We start from the raw sequence: 15170 nt of genomic DNA on the forward strand, positions 1-15170 counted from the left end.
TCATACCCACTGCTTTACTGAATAACCTAAAGTCCAGATCAAATTAACATAAAGAAATGTTGTTTTCTTTGGCTGGTGATATAAATGAAATACTTAAGAGGGACAATAGAAATTCAATTTTCTTTGCCAAAGCTTAACAGTGCCTATGCTGGACAAAATTTTCATTGTACATGCTGCTCCTGTGAACTAATATACATACTCTGGGTTGCTCTTGCATATTTTCAGATTGAAGAGCATACCTAGCTGAGAGCATGGGAACCTGAGCTGCAACACATTTATACCTCACCAACAGTAAGTAGTAGCTCAAGAGAAAGGGGTAAGGAGAGATGGCAGGGGAGAGAAGGAGAGAGAATAATAAAATAGTGGGGCTGATTCTGCCTGTTTCTCCACACAGTGAATACCTATCCTGTTGTGAGAGTGACAAGAGGAATTATTTGTTTATATTGTACTGTAATTTGTTAAGTATTAACAAATAATTGGGAAGGTAAAAAGTGAAGGAATATTCAGGATCTTTTTTCAACTGTTTCAAAAAGTTACAGTACAGCTGGTGAAACTGAAAGTGAGGCTTTAATGGCTACATTAAGCCACAGGTAGGATCAGGTGAACTGCTTTTCTGTGGAGGTTCTTCAGACTATAATCTTATCAACTTTTGGTCTATGTAAACATGAAAGTTTCCTTGAAATAAAATATCCTTGATGGGCTGGGGATGTGGCTCAAGCGGTAGCACGCTCGCCTGCCATGTGTGCGGCCCGGGTTCGATCCTCAGCACCACATACCAACAAAGATGTTGTGTCTGCCAAGAACTAAAAAATAAATATTAAAAATTCTCTCTCTTCTCTCTCCTCTCTCACTCTCTCTTTAAAAAAAAAAATCCTTGAAAAATATTTTGGGGTAAAACCTAAACAACCTTTGCCTTATTTATTACAAAAGTTTGTCCAAGGGGCTGGGGTTGTGGCTCAAGTGGTAGAATGCTCACCTAGCATGTGTGAGGCACTGTGTTCGATCCTTGCACCACATAAAAATAAAAATATTGTATCCACCTAAAGCTAAAACATAAATAAATTTTAAAATATATATATATATATATAAAAGTTTATCCAATAAAGGTTTAAAACTGAAATATCATATCTATTGCAGCCTAAATTTGGTCATTTTCTAATTTTTAAATTAGTAAACAAATTTTCAACGTCATACATTGTTTCTATTCATAGCATGCCTATTAAGAAATATAACAACTGCATTTTGATGCCAACTGTCTCTGGTCCTAAGGAATAAAAATCGACCACTTTCTAGGTTACTGAGACCATGATTAATTAACACATGAAAACTTGATGTAAGTTAAATCTCAACACCACACAGATTCCAATATTAACAGCTGATGACAGATTTTCTCCAGGATTGACAGATAGCCTCACCCTTTTAATATATTCATTGCACTTTTTAGATCTTGCAAAAATTCTGTGTATCCTGAACAGGACTTGTTGTTTTTCAAAAAAAGTCTTGATGTTAAGACTTGAAACATGTGAAAAGAGGAAAAGTACATTAAACTATATTAATTATAAATAGTAACAATGTCATCAAAAGTCCTACATCTCTTGATGACTGTTGAAAGAAAATAATGACTCATCATAAATAGGAAGAAAAGGAAAAGGAAGAGCCATTTTGATTTTCACTAGAATAAAACTAGGCAAAAGAGGAACTATATTATTAACTTAGGAAAATACTGCTGGAAGGAAAAATTGTATTGAGAAAGACGTTAATGCAACAAGGCTCTCTAAAGAAAAATGTTAAAATACTTGGATGACTTCTCCAGCGTTCTAAGTTGGCTGGTATCAGGAGGGCCACTGAACCAATGAATTTCAATGGACAGAAATGTAATGAATGTTTCTATGAGCTTTAAAAAATACTTTAACCTTTTGTGCACCTAACAACAGAGCCCTAAAATACATGAAGCAAAAACTGACAGAATTGGGGCTGGGGTTGTGGTTCAGTGGTAGAGCAATTGCCTGGGATGTGTGAGGCCCTGGGTTCGATCCTTAGCACTGCATATAAACAAACAAATAAGTAAATAAATAAAAATAAAGATCCATTGACAATTAAAAAATATTTTAAAAAACCCTGACAGAATAGAAGGGGAAAATACACAATTCAACAATAGCAGCTAAAGACATCAATACCCATTTTGCTTGATAGAGCAACTAGAGAGAAGATAAAGAAGGAAAAGAGAAGATTTGAAGAATACAATTAAGCAACCAGACTTAATAGACATCACAGAACACTCTACATAACAGTAGTAAATATATGTTCTCCTGAAACTGTGCACGGAATATTCTCCAGGATAGACTATATGATAGGTCATAAAATAAGCTCCAATAAATTTGACATGATTGAAAATCAGACCAAGTATGTTCTCCAACCAATGAATGATGTTAGAGTGAATTCAGAAACCTATATACAAGGAGACTTGGAAAATTCACAAATATGCTGGTCTTATTGCTCAAGCATACAATTTAATATAACAAAATATTTCAATGTTTTCCTCATCAATAAAGCAAAAACATTTCATTCACACATACAAAATTGCTCTCATCCAACTCTTTCAAATTTTCTTTTTAAAAAATGAATACTAGGTAAACTATAAAAGAACATCTACAACAAATATATTACTAATCAGTGTGCATTTTGTAAACTTTTATACTCATTTCTTCACCCACAAATATTTATTGAGCACTTACTACATGCAAAGCACTCTACTATGTATGGGAAATACCAAAGGGAGCAAAATGGTTCAAAATCCTTGCTACCCCAGAGATGGAGCTAAAATCCTGGAGGATGCAGATCACCTCCAAACAAAGGAAAAGTTATAAAAGGGTGCATAGCACTTTTGAAGAAAATAAAATGGAATAATTCAATTTGAGCGCCTGAGGGAGTATTACTATGCAAGACAACTCTACTCTGCTTTCTACTTGGGCACAGTGGGAGCCTACATTAAGATACCAAAAAATAGTGTTATCGTTATTTCATTGGGAGTCATACACACTGTTTCTGAAATCCATACATATGAAATTCAGATATGTCATCTCCAAATCAGCCTTTGAAACACAAGTCAGTAAATAATACTCAACAGCACAGTCTTTTTTATTATTTATTTCTTTTAATACAAAGCTTTGGCATTAGCAATTTTATGAAAAAATAAAATGTACTAAAAATAAATGCTTGTGTGGCATGATTGGTAAATGATGCACAAAAATAGGTTCTTTTTTCCTTCAAGGCAATCAGTCAGAAAGCAGTTTTTTTTTTCTTCTTCAAAACCACTCTACCCTATGGAATAAAAGGAAAAGAGATGTCATAAATTAGTTAAAGGGTAGATGGCAATGTTTAAAAAAAAAACAAACAGAAAAACGATTCTAACTAAAGGGTGGCCTAGGACTGTCCCCAACTGTTTCCTAATCCTTTTTGGTAAAGCCAGTAAGGCCATTAATTTGCCTGAAATCAGCAGTTTCATATCTGTAGTCAAGTGGTTTGTCATCTTAAAAGTGTTTTAATATTCTCGAAAGAAAAGCAGGAAAAAGTATCAGGCTGACACTATCTTGTTTAATATTTAGGGACAATTATCACACAATTTACAACTTCTCCTGGATTAAATAGTTGCTAAATGTTGAGTGTGCTGGGTCATTAAAATATGTTCCTTCCTTTAAAATGTGCTCCTCTTTTACTTATCAAACAAGAATGTCATTACTTATAATGAAGTTAGAGTTGAAGAGCCCAGACTTGTAGGGATGCAGGATGTGGCTCTTTCTTCCAGGAGTTTGCCAGATTGTGCATGTAAGTCTGTGTGTTTCTATCCCTAAATAAAATGTACCTAAAGTCTTTTTTAAAGTTTTCCATCTGTCTCTCAGGCTCATGCTGCCTTCTTCACAGACCCTGGCACTGCTGCAGCTGCCCTCACTTCCTAGCCCGCCCCTTGTATTCTGGCTAATTTCATTAGGCCCCCCTGCACAGTCTCATTTTGAAGGTTCCCAAATCAAGTCTTTAGCTCAGTTTGAGACCTATACTTCAAACTGCTATAATCTTTGGCTATCAAACACTTTTCAAGGATCTCTTGATTTCATCTCCTCCCCACCATCCTGACATCTTCCTTCAATTCCATATTTTTATCCTAACCTATCTTCTTGCCTCTATTCTCTACCACTTCAAAGAAACTTCTCAATCACCAGGAATTATCTTTCTGCTGAAAAGTCTTAGATGCTACCTATTATTTATAAGACTAAAGTCCAAATTTTGTAGCCTGCATGCTGTCACTGCCACAAGCTAGTACCTACAACAGATACATCAACCACAGCCTCCCTAAGCCTGCTGTTTTTCCTCATTTTGTGCCCTAATTATGCTCTTCCTGGTTCCTAAGTTACTTATTGCATGAAGCCACCTCACCCCCATTTTTCTTAACACTCTCAGTGCCAAAGCAGTAGTTCTTCACTCTTTCTCTTTCATCACTTCAAACTCCTGCAAGGGAATGCCAGGCCTCTGCTAGCTCCATAGATGAGCCTGGTGCCTAGTGTGCAGTGGGAAAATGGCTATAAAAATGAATGAGAAGGAGTCATTCAACTTTTTTTTTTTTTTTTTTTTTTTTGGTACTAGGGATTGAACCCAATTTCACTTAACCACTGAGCCATATCCCAGCCCTCTTTTGTATTTTATTTAGAGAAAATGGTCTCATTGAGTTGCTCAGGGCCTCGCTAAATTGTTGAGGCTGGCTTTGAACTCACAAGCCTCTTGCCTCAGCCTCTGGGATTACAGTGTATGCCGCCATGTCCAGCAGTCATTCAAGTTTTTGAAAGGATGTTCCCAACTTTACAAAAAGCCCTATGCCTTATTATTTATTATAATATTACTATTTATAATATTTCCTCAGAAAAACTGGCTATTAGATAAAAGGACTTTATAGAGGTGAATCAAGATCTTTAAATACACTTTATTTTGCTACTCTTTTTTTTTTTTTTGGTACTGGGGATTGAACCCAGGACCTTGCGCGTACAAGGCAAGCACTCTACCAACTGAGCTATATCCCCAGCCCTGCTACTCTTTTAAAAATTATAAAGTAATGTAGTCATAATATCCCTAATGTAGCCAAAACATGTAAAGAACCATTGGGGAAAAAAAGAAAAATAAAAAAGACCACTGCCAAAAACAGACAGCTAATCAAAGGTTCTGGCTGCCTTTAATACTTTTTTTTTTTTTTGTAATCATATTTCAAGAAACTAAATTTGTCTTCTTCAACCACATTATTTGGAGCCCTCAAATGACTCTCTGGAGTGGTTGAAGACAAGCAGTGTAAAGCAGAGTTGGAACCAGAACAAATGGGTTTGAATTCAGTGTTCTTCTTCCTATAGCACCTCTCAGGGGTTATTTAATCCTTCTGAGCCTCAGTTTATTCTTTTATATCTAAATGTCTTATACTCAAGAGTGGCTAAAAGGAGAAATAATTACCAAGAGAAACAAGGGGACCCAATATGTAGCAATACATCTCAAACACAGGGCAAATTTAAATCTTTGCTGGAATTGTTACAAGAAAGGCATTCTCATTAAAATAAAAATGAAGACAGTTACTAGAATGAGCAAAAAGTATTTGGCTGAGAACTGAAAATTTAAAATTATTTAGGGGGACTGGGGATTTGGCTCAAGTGGTAGCGCACTAGCCTGGCAAGTGTGCAGCCTGGGTTCGATCCTCAGCACCACATACAAACAAAGATGTTGTGTACACCGAAAACAAACTAAAAAATAAATATTAAAATATTCTCTCTCTCTCTCTCTCTTTAAAAAAAATAAATAAAATTATTTAGGCCAGTGTTAAACTGAAGGATACCACCTATTAGCTTATAAAACCAATTTAGAAGTCCATGACTAGCATTAACAAAAACCAAGTATAAGTCAGATTACACTAAAGAATCATGTCTGTTAGTAAAATTTCTGTTTTACTTATCTACATGGGAGTACTGTGTCATGATGCAAAATGTATCTTACTATGGAAGAGGGTGAAAAAAAAAAAAGTCTTACAAATACCATTTTTGAAACTTAAGATTCCTTTAAAAAGGGGCCAGGAAGGCAACCCAAACCCTATTCTTGGGCTCTGATTCTTCCTAGGAGACAATTCAAGAGGGAAATCTATCTCTAACCTCGATAGTCGAGCTCACTAGCATTCAAAGTACCCATGTCTTAGACAACTCTGAATGGCAGAAAGTTCTTTCTTATATTTAATAGAAATCTGCTTCTCTGTGATATCTCCAGAGCTCCAGAACTGCAGAGTGAGCATCTCCCTCTGTATGTGATGGCTAGTCAATATGAGGGTGCTCATTTAAGGAGTATTAAATGAGGGTACAAAGGTTTACCAATATAGGAGTAATACCTTGGGGATGGGGTACTCAATGAAGAGTAGCTATTTTCATCTTTAGGAGCTCTTTGAACATCTGGAAAGACCTCTTGCATCATCTCTGTTCCCTCTTTACTAAACCAATCAGCCTCAAGACATTAAATGAATAATTTTTCAGATCCTTTTATACTGAGATGTGCTAATCTGTCAATTTTCCTCCTACAGTCCTGAGCAGAATAATTCAGAAATAATCAGTACTGAGCAAAACAGAAACGTCAATTCCTTTTATCTGGTCGATAATTTTTTTTTTTTAATACTACCAAATCTAAAAGGCAGACAGCTTGTTAGGAATATCAGAAAGCTAGAAACCAGTTTTTCTTTTTTGCAGTGCTGGGGATTGAACCCAGGACCATGACCATACTAAACAAGCACTCTATCACTGAGCTTATACCTCCAGCTCAAGCTAGGGCTTCCTGATCTCAAGTTATGATAGGGGAACATTTGTTCCAGTTATTTCGTGGCATTAACCACATCAGATTCATTTCCTCCTGTGGAGACAGTTTTGAAGGTTAGGATGTGATCTCTATGAGTCACAATTCTAGGAAATGGAAAAGGGCTCTAGAGGATACCTAGTCAACTTAAAATCTATCTTACACTGTTGACATACTTATTCCTCAAAAGCAATAATGAAAATATGTATCTTTCTTATAGTGAGAGAAAAATAATAGGAGCACAAATATAAGCTAGTGGATGTTGAGATTTCACAGGGTTTATCTGAATGACAGAAGCAGAACAAAAAAAGCACCTCCCATGGGAGCTGAAGTTTAATAATCTTCCTTACCTAGGTACAAGAAATAGAGGTATGAGGAAGCTAACACACACACACACACACACACACACACGCATATATTTACCTTGCATTTTTTTGCTTCTTTGACTACCATCCTGTTTATATTTGCAAAGTCCCCAAATTCACTACATTTGTTTGCAGTGTTAAAAAAATAAAATTTAAGGCACATTAGAATACTTAACTAGTCACAGTAGAATACTTAACTATCTTTAAATATGTTTATATATGTCTATCTTATAAATGGATAAAGTTACCCAGAAAATTAAATCAGGGTGATTAAAAAAGGGATCTCACTTTGGCTTTTTACTTTTTTGGTGGATAAATCAAAAAGAGAAGACAGATTTCAAAGAATTTACAAATGAATCACAATTTTAATTTATTTGCCAAATAAACCTCTTCTCTGGAATAAAATCACAGGGATTTTTCATCAACATCTTTGAGACAATGGGAAAGAATGACTATTTGTTATGCTTTCTATTGTCTCCCACAATAAAAATGGACTTTAAAAAATTAATTCAGGGGCTGGGGATGTGGCTCAAGCGGTAGCGCGCTCGCCTCGCATGCGTGCGGCCCGGGTTCGATCCTCAGCACCACATACCAACAAAGATGTTGTGTCCGCCGAGAACTAAATAAAATAAATATTAAAAAAAATAAAAAAATAAAAAAATAAAAAATTAATTCAGCTGGGCATGGTGGCACATGGTAGCACAGGAAGCTGAGGTACGAGGATTATAATGTTCAAAGCCAGCTTCAGCAACTTAGTGAGATCCTGTCTCAAAATAAAAAACAAATAAATAAAAAGGACTTTAGTGGTAGAGTGCTCCTGGGTTCAATCTTTAGTACCAAAAAAACTGTAAATTTAGCTGGGTGTTATGGCCCAGACCTGTGATCCCAGCTACTTGGGAGGCCAAGGAAGGAAGATCCCTACTGGAGGCCAGCGTGAGCAACTTGGTGAGACCTTGTCTCACAATAAAATAGCACAGTGGTAGAGGGCTTGTTTAGCATGCATGAGGCCCTGGGTTTAATCCCTAGCACTGCAAACAAAACAAAACAAAACAAAAACCTCAAATCAACTCACAATTACTGTAAAAACAAAAAAGCAAATGCATAAAAGCACAAAATGGAGAGGAAAACATCACCCCAAATTCTAACTTAAGTTAATATTTTGGTAACCACCCTTTCATACAATGACATGTGTGCATATACATATAAGTGTATACACACACACACACACACACACACACACACTCAATTTCTCTCTCTAAATGAGATCATGAATATTGTTCTTCAGAGTGGTTTTGACTGAAGGCACAGAAAAAATAGTCAAATGAAGAACTGCAGTATCAACTCTCTACAAAGGTTGGGCTAAGACATGGATCTAAAAGATCCATGACTTAGATTCTGAGTCATGCAAGCATTTATGCATGGAACTGAAATAATATGACCCTGGTACTTAGATTTATAATAGGTGCCATATTTAATTGAGCATTCTCGAAAATATCTCATGCATGAAGTGTGCATCTGGCAGATTCTTAGTGGCAGTCAGGTGACCATTAAATTGCTTAATGATTCTCTAATAAAAGTACCCAGAGTGTCACTGTTTGCTTGTTCTGATTATGACTCATTAGGAAAAATTTTAAGAAGTAGGCTTCTATTACTATCTTGCCTGATGGGTCAGCATGAAAGCAAGCAAAAGAAGTAGGTGGTTGTAGTAAAAATAAATATTTCCTTTTGAACTGAGGTTTGAATCATAGGCACTCATGGAGCTCCTATGTTTTTGTATCTTTTTTTATGGAAGAAATCAAATTTATTTGCCAAGTAATAAAGGCAGATGGCCACCTTATTCATAGAACTTTGAAAGATTTTCAGCAGAATTGGTTTGGCTAACATTTATTGAGCACTTATTATGTACTAGGCACTGTGCTAAGCACTTTAATATGCTAATTCTCATTAATGACCCTGTGATGTAGTCTTACAGTTATCTCCATTTTATGGACTAAAATACACTTAAGATAAACTTAATTGTCTAGGTCTTACAAGTAAAAAATGGAGGAGCTGAGAGTGAAATCCAGGAGTGTATGACTCTAGAGTTGAAGGAATTAACAAGGTGTTCTGCTGAAGAACAGAATCAGAAGTCCCCCAAATACAAGCAGCTGGCTGTTGACCTAATGGCTGAGGTAGAGACTACTCATCTCAAGGCTGAAGAGTGCCTATGACCATAACATCCTGCCAATATGTAATGGCATGGATGCCAAAAAGTACTTGTATGTACTCAGCCAAAAGATCAAGTTAGAGGTAATAAGATGTCACTGGAAGAGGAGGTTACTTGCCCATTGTTTCTAAAACTGGATAATATTAATTAAATCAATAACATGAGTCTTTTGCTATTATTAATCACTTAAAAAACAGGATATAACTGAATAGAGAGCACATGAAGTCTACTAGTATCAATTTAGGTTCAAATTTGAACAGGTCCCAGGGTTGCTTCCATCTCTGATTACTTTTCATGAAAACTGGTAAAAGAAAGGACTTAATTGAAAATCAAAACTTAAAAAAACAAACAAAAAACCAAAACACCTTTCCCATATTTTATCACTGTAGAAAGTTACTTTTGGAAAAATCACTGGACCAAAATGCACCTTAGCAGTCATCTAGCTCAATTTTCTATCCTTCATCTTACCTATAGCAGTCTCCACAAGCAGTATCTACTTTCTGTCTGATTCATAGCCCTGGGCTCCCCTGAGGCAAACCATTCTACCATTAAGTAGCCAACGTATGTTCTTTCCTTATTTAGTTGAAATCTGCCTTCCTATAAACTTCCTTTTGGCCCTCTTGAAAATATAGTTTCTGCCCCTTGAAAGTATAGTTTATATCGATTTTTTTTCTTCCTGACAGTCTTCCCTAAACATTTGGAAACACCAGGTCCTCTTCCTGATGGTTTCTTATAAGCTAAACATCTAAGTTACTGTCCTTAATCTTAGGCAAGGGTGCCAGTGTTCCCCCAAAAGCTGAATATTTAAGTCTCCAGATAAAGTCTGATGAGCTCCCAAAAGTGGGGGCTATTCTTATTGATGGTGTGGACACTGACATTCTTTACTTACAAGACTATGCTGGTTCCCTCAGTATTTGTAACATGGACGATTAATTTTAAGCTTGATGGTACATGAAAACTTTTAGATTTTTTCTCAAGTGAGCTGTTGTTGAACAAGGGTGTGAACTCCCAATCTGTGTAAATGACTATAAAGATATGTTCATAGAATAATTTATTTTGCTAGCTATGATCCCACTGGTATCAATATGGAATTGGTGGGAATCCAATTCTCACCACCTTTATGAAAATTACTCTACATATTTTCTGGGATCATCTGGCACATGCAATCTAAAAAACAATTTGTTACTTACTCATTAGCATTCAAGCTAGCTGTGGCTCTGATGATCATGTAGCAGAGTGTGAGAGCACTGAGGAGGCCAAAACTGGCAATAATAAACCATTCTTCTGTTGACAAAGGAAAGGGAGGAAATCATTCTGGGGAGAAGGTTAAGTCAAATTGATGTCAACATTTCCCTCAAATGCAACGAAGCAGACGTCAACGGAGGTGTAAGCCAAGACTGGCTCAAGGAAGTGAAGCAGGAGGAGGTTTGCCAGAGAGCTACTAACTGGAGAAGGTTAGTGGAAGTACTGGTAAAAGCTGCAAGGGAGAGAGGAAAGCATGGCCCAACCATTTCTTCCAGTTTAGGTTCTGAGGTACGTGAGAAGTATGGCCACCAAAAATTGTGTAGGAAAAATATGTATATAAAATTGCACATGGACATATTTATTTTCATTGTTAACTGAAATGACGATAGAGTAACCATACTTATAACCATCTTTTAAATTTCACTTTGTCATTTCTGCATGGTTGATTCACTCATTTCTAGCTAGCTAAATGCTCAGAAATATGGCATAGTGGCTCTCAAAGGTCTTGTGGGCACTCCAAGCAGTCTCCAAGTTTGCCTTCCAAGATACCACATCTACAATTTTTTCTCTTATGTGCAGGTTTCCACAGGACATTAAAAGGATATCTCACTGGGTATAAAGAAAATGAGTACCACCCTTTATGAGTCCACTGCGGGAAGCAACACTTGTTTTTCTGGTGTTGAAGTGAAGTAAGAAGGGTAAGTGACTGACAAGGTACTGAGCCCACCAAATGGTTGAAAATCTCTGGTATACAGAGATCTAAGGCTATCTATAGTTCTCTCTATGGTCAGTCAGTCAGTCAGTCTCTCTCTCTGCTTCTTCCTCTCTCCATCCAGGAAGTCAGTTACTATTTCCCCTTAACTTTAATATTCAGAAAACATTTATTTGGGACCTCAAAATCAACCTGAGAATCATTATGACTTCCTAAAGTCTTTTTTTTTTTTTTTTTTTTTTTTGGTGGTACTAGGGATTGAAACAGGGGCATTTAACCACTGAGTTATATCCCTAGTCCTTTTTATTTTTTGAGACAGGGTCTTGATGAGTTGCTTAGGGCCTTGCTAAATTGCTGAGGCTGGCTTTGAACTTGCAATTCTCCTGCCTCAGCCTCTTGAGCTGCTGGGATTGTAGGCATGTGCCACCATGCCTGCTCCTAAAAGTCTTAAGTAGAAAATATTTCTTAAGAGTATGCACTAACTAAGGCTGGTATTACTCAGTAAAATCCCCTTGATGTCTGTAGTAAGGCGAGAAGAAACATTTACACTTGGAACACCAAATCTTCATGTGCAAAAGTTTTGTGTAACATGGTGTTTCTTTATCTGAGTTTGGAAAATCCTAAAACTGTATGCAAAATTGTGTATGCATTGACACTTTTCTAGAAAAAGGATTCTGGCTTTTAAGGTAATGACCTTAAATGGTTAAGACAGATTGCTCTTCATGATTCCAGGATGCTGAATTTGTTCTACATGCATATCTTTGTCCTCATCGAAATTTATATTATTAAAATGCTTAGTAAACTCTTAGTGTAGCCACTGTCTTTTGGATTAGTTTTCTTCATCATCAAATTCAAGTTTTTTATTTATATCAAAATGAACCTCTGAGAATTCATGTAAAATCCACCACTTTAAACTATATATATATTTTAGGTTAGAAATATGTATACTGAACCTTTAAAAAATCAAGAGATGAAAGGTTATCAACATCAAGGAGCTTAACACAGCATTCTTTTTGTCATATTAAAAACTTTTTTTTTTTTTTTTTTGCCTTTTGAAAGAGTTGGGGATCAAACCCAGGGCCTTGCATGTGTTAAGCATGCTCTCTACCACTGAGCTACATCCTTAGCTCATATTCTTAGAGACTTTTGTACATGATATAAGCAGACTGACATTATTTATAACTTCAGCTGTATATTTTTGTCTTTTTTTTTTTTTGCTATGAGTTCACTTACAAAAACTAGTTAAATGAAGGAGGAAGTAAACATTCATAATAATACCCAGCAGGCTCAGGAGTACTTAGCAATGATCTACTGCAGCCAGAACCTTGGTAGCCTCTGTTCTCTTAACTACTTATTTAGCACAGTGCCTTGCACACAGTGGGTGCTGGGTGAATGTACTGTAGTTGGTATGGTGCTACAGGGATTTGGAGGGAAAAGCAGAGGTAATTTGGATCTAGCTTAATCATACAAACTTTACTTATTGGCATCATCTGTAAATTCTGCTAAAGGCAATTAATTTGGTATATGAAGTAATATTTTATCATCAAAAGCATAAGATTTTGAGGACATTTCTGTATACAATATTAGAAGGTCTGTACTTTATGTAGTAGTAGGTGCTCAATAAATGTCTGATCAATGAAGGACTTACAAAAAACTCAATAAACAAATAACCTTCAACTCCTTTATTATTAGATTCAATTTTTAAAATTTAAAAAATCATAAAAAATAAATAAAATAAAATAAAATCTAGATCACAAAACTTCAATGTCGAAGTAGGAAAACCATGAAATGCTATTAAAACAAATCACTGGGAAATGGCAAGAAATGAGCCAAACCATATCAAAGAACAGTTTTACTTATTTCAAACTGCATGAAGGATTTGGGAGTTCAGATAACTGATCAAATAAAACCTGAGAAATAATTTTCTAATAATTATCTTTGGTTGGTTCTACAAACCACATGAGTCTTAATACATAAGGAAGACTTATTCTGTAACTATTTCCCCCCATTTTACTGACTCCCAGTTGCAAGTGAAGCCCCATCAGCTTCAAGGATTGAAGCTCTAGGCAAGGCAACAGCATAAATTGGAAAAGGCAGCACCAGAGCAGCGACGAGAGATGGGTGACAGGTTGTTAGATGGAAATTGCGCGTAAAGAATGAAATTGAAGAAAAGAGTTGGCTTGTTACTGGGTGAATTTCTACAAAGTCCATACACACACCATTGGCCCACTCACACCATATGTAGGCATTCCCTTAAAACACTTTGTACATTTATTTTCTGTCAACAGTTCAACAATCAAGATGCTTATAATGAGCTCAGACATTTCTTTTGAGGCAGGTTACCCTTTGGCTTTTCTTCCTTCTCATGTACAATTATAGCAAAGGGTTAAGTACCAAGAGACCAAACTTCTGAAAAAAAATATAAAATAAACAATGACATGCCATCTCAATTGTTCCTGAAGCCTTGAAATTTTAGGTTTAAATTCTAAATTAGGTTTTTACTAAGTGGCCTGCAGCGTGGGAGATCAAGAGCACCAGTGCTCAGCTACCTAACATACCAGCATTGATACTGCTGGCCTACGTCACATTCCAATGTCTCCTTAACTGTCTGTTTGCAATGCAAAGATTTCAAAACAAGGTTTATAAAGCAGCTACTAAGACAAACCTCTGAACAACTGTTCATCTAGTACAGCTATTTCTATTAATCAAACACCAATACACAAGCATCTTATTATAAAGTTCCATTATTCCAAACATCTGTTTTAACAAAAGTAATTACCTTCTCAGTTACAAAGCTGCTGGCCCAGGTGGACTCATCTCTCCCCTTGGCAGTCACTGCATGCCCAAACCAAGCAGCAACTCGCCCTGTGCCTGGGTAAAGGGTCCCCACTTACTTGTTACTGCAATGTTGATTTCTCCTGTTCTAGGAGTGAGCTCCCCATCCTGAGGAAGAGGTGATATCCCCGAAGTTCGAAGTGGCTCAAGGCCAAGGGAGGTGTCATTGGCGAGGTCACCTAGGGCTGATCTTCGGTTAACTGCTTGGGTTCTGGTGAGCCTTTCCATATCAAATGCTACATTATCAGTACATGGCAGATTTGGCTGCAAAATATTTCCAGGTTAAAAATAATTGTAAAAAAACAAGTTCTTTCATAAAACCCTGAATGTCTGATACCCTATTGCAAGGACTTCACCAAGTTCTTTCCATGCAATTTCTTCTTATTTCACTGCCTATCTATGTTTTCTACTCTCACCTAAAAGATTTTCTTCAAAAGGACCAGTTCATTTCCCAAAAGAAAACCAAAATCCACTGTAGAAACTGAGAAAACTGGCCAGTGAATTTTTTTTTTAAAGATAACCCTTTATGGACATGACTTGTATGCACAGGGAATCATAATCATTATTATAAGGCTGACTAATTAATATTCAATTAAACACCTTTATTTTATTTATTTTTATGTGGTGCCGAGGTTTAAACCCAATGGCTCATATATGCTAGGCAATATATGGTTGAGTTACAACCCAACCCCCTAATATTCAGTTTAAAAAACAATGTACTATATTACTTTGATTAATGTTAAATGTTAATGTTAAGGAACAGCTGGAATATAAAATGCCCCTCTCATCTTAAAGTAGATCAAAGTTGAAAAGACTTTTAAATTGAAAGAAAATGTTCTATTTCAAAATCTAAACAACTAATCCTGAAGGAGAGGTATACAAATACTTGGCGCCAAAGTCTACCATTTAAAAAGTAAGTATAAAATTCTTCTTTTTTGTACCAGGGATT

At 36.2% G+C, this 15170-nt stretch overlaps 1 protein-coding gene across 4 annotated transcripts in view; it reads right to left on the reverse strand.

The window, feature by feature from the left end:
* Positions 1-15170, reverse strand: part of Rnf130 (ring finger protein 130) — a 128521-nt gene that overhangs the window by 20146 nt on the left and 93205 nt on the right. For 2 of the 4 annotated variants that reach the window (XM_026412301.2, XM_026412299.2), the window contains exon 7: positions 14281-14485. In XM_026412301.2, the coding sequence (XP_026268086.1) occupies positions 14281-14485 (205 nt within the window). Of the gene's footprint in view, positions 1-3143; positions 3322-10619; positions 10714-14280; positions 14486-15170 lie in introns of those variants that run through there. The other 2 variants (XM_026412300.2, XM_077801471.1) reach the window with 2 other exon arrangements.

Source organism: Urocitellus parryii, chromosome 1 (genome assembly GCF_045843805.1).
Source record: "Urocitellus parryii isolate mUroPar1 chromosome 1, mUroPar1.hap1, whole genome shotgun sequence".
In the NCBI taxonomy this organism is placed as follows: Eukaryota; Metazoa; Chordata; class Mammalia; order Rodentia; family Sciuridae; genus Urocitellus; species Urocitellus parryii.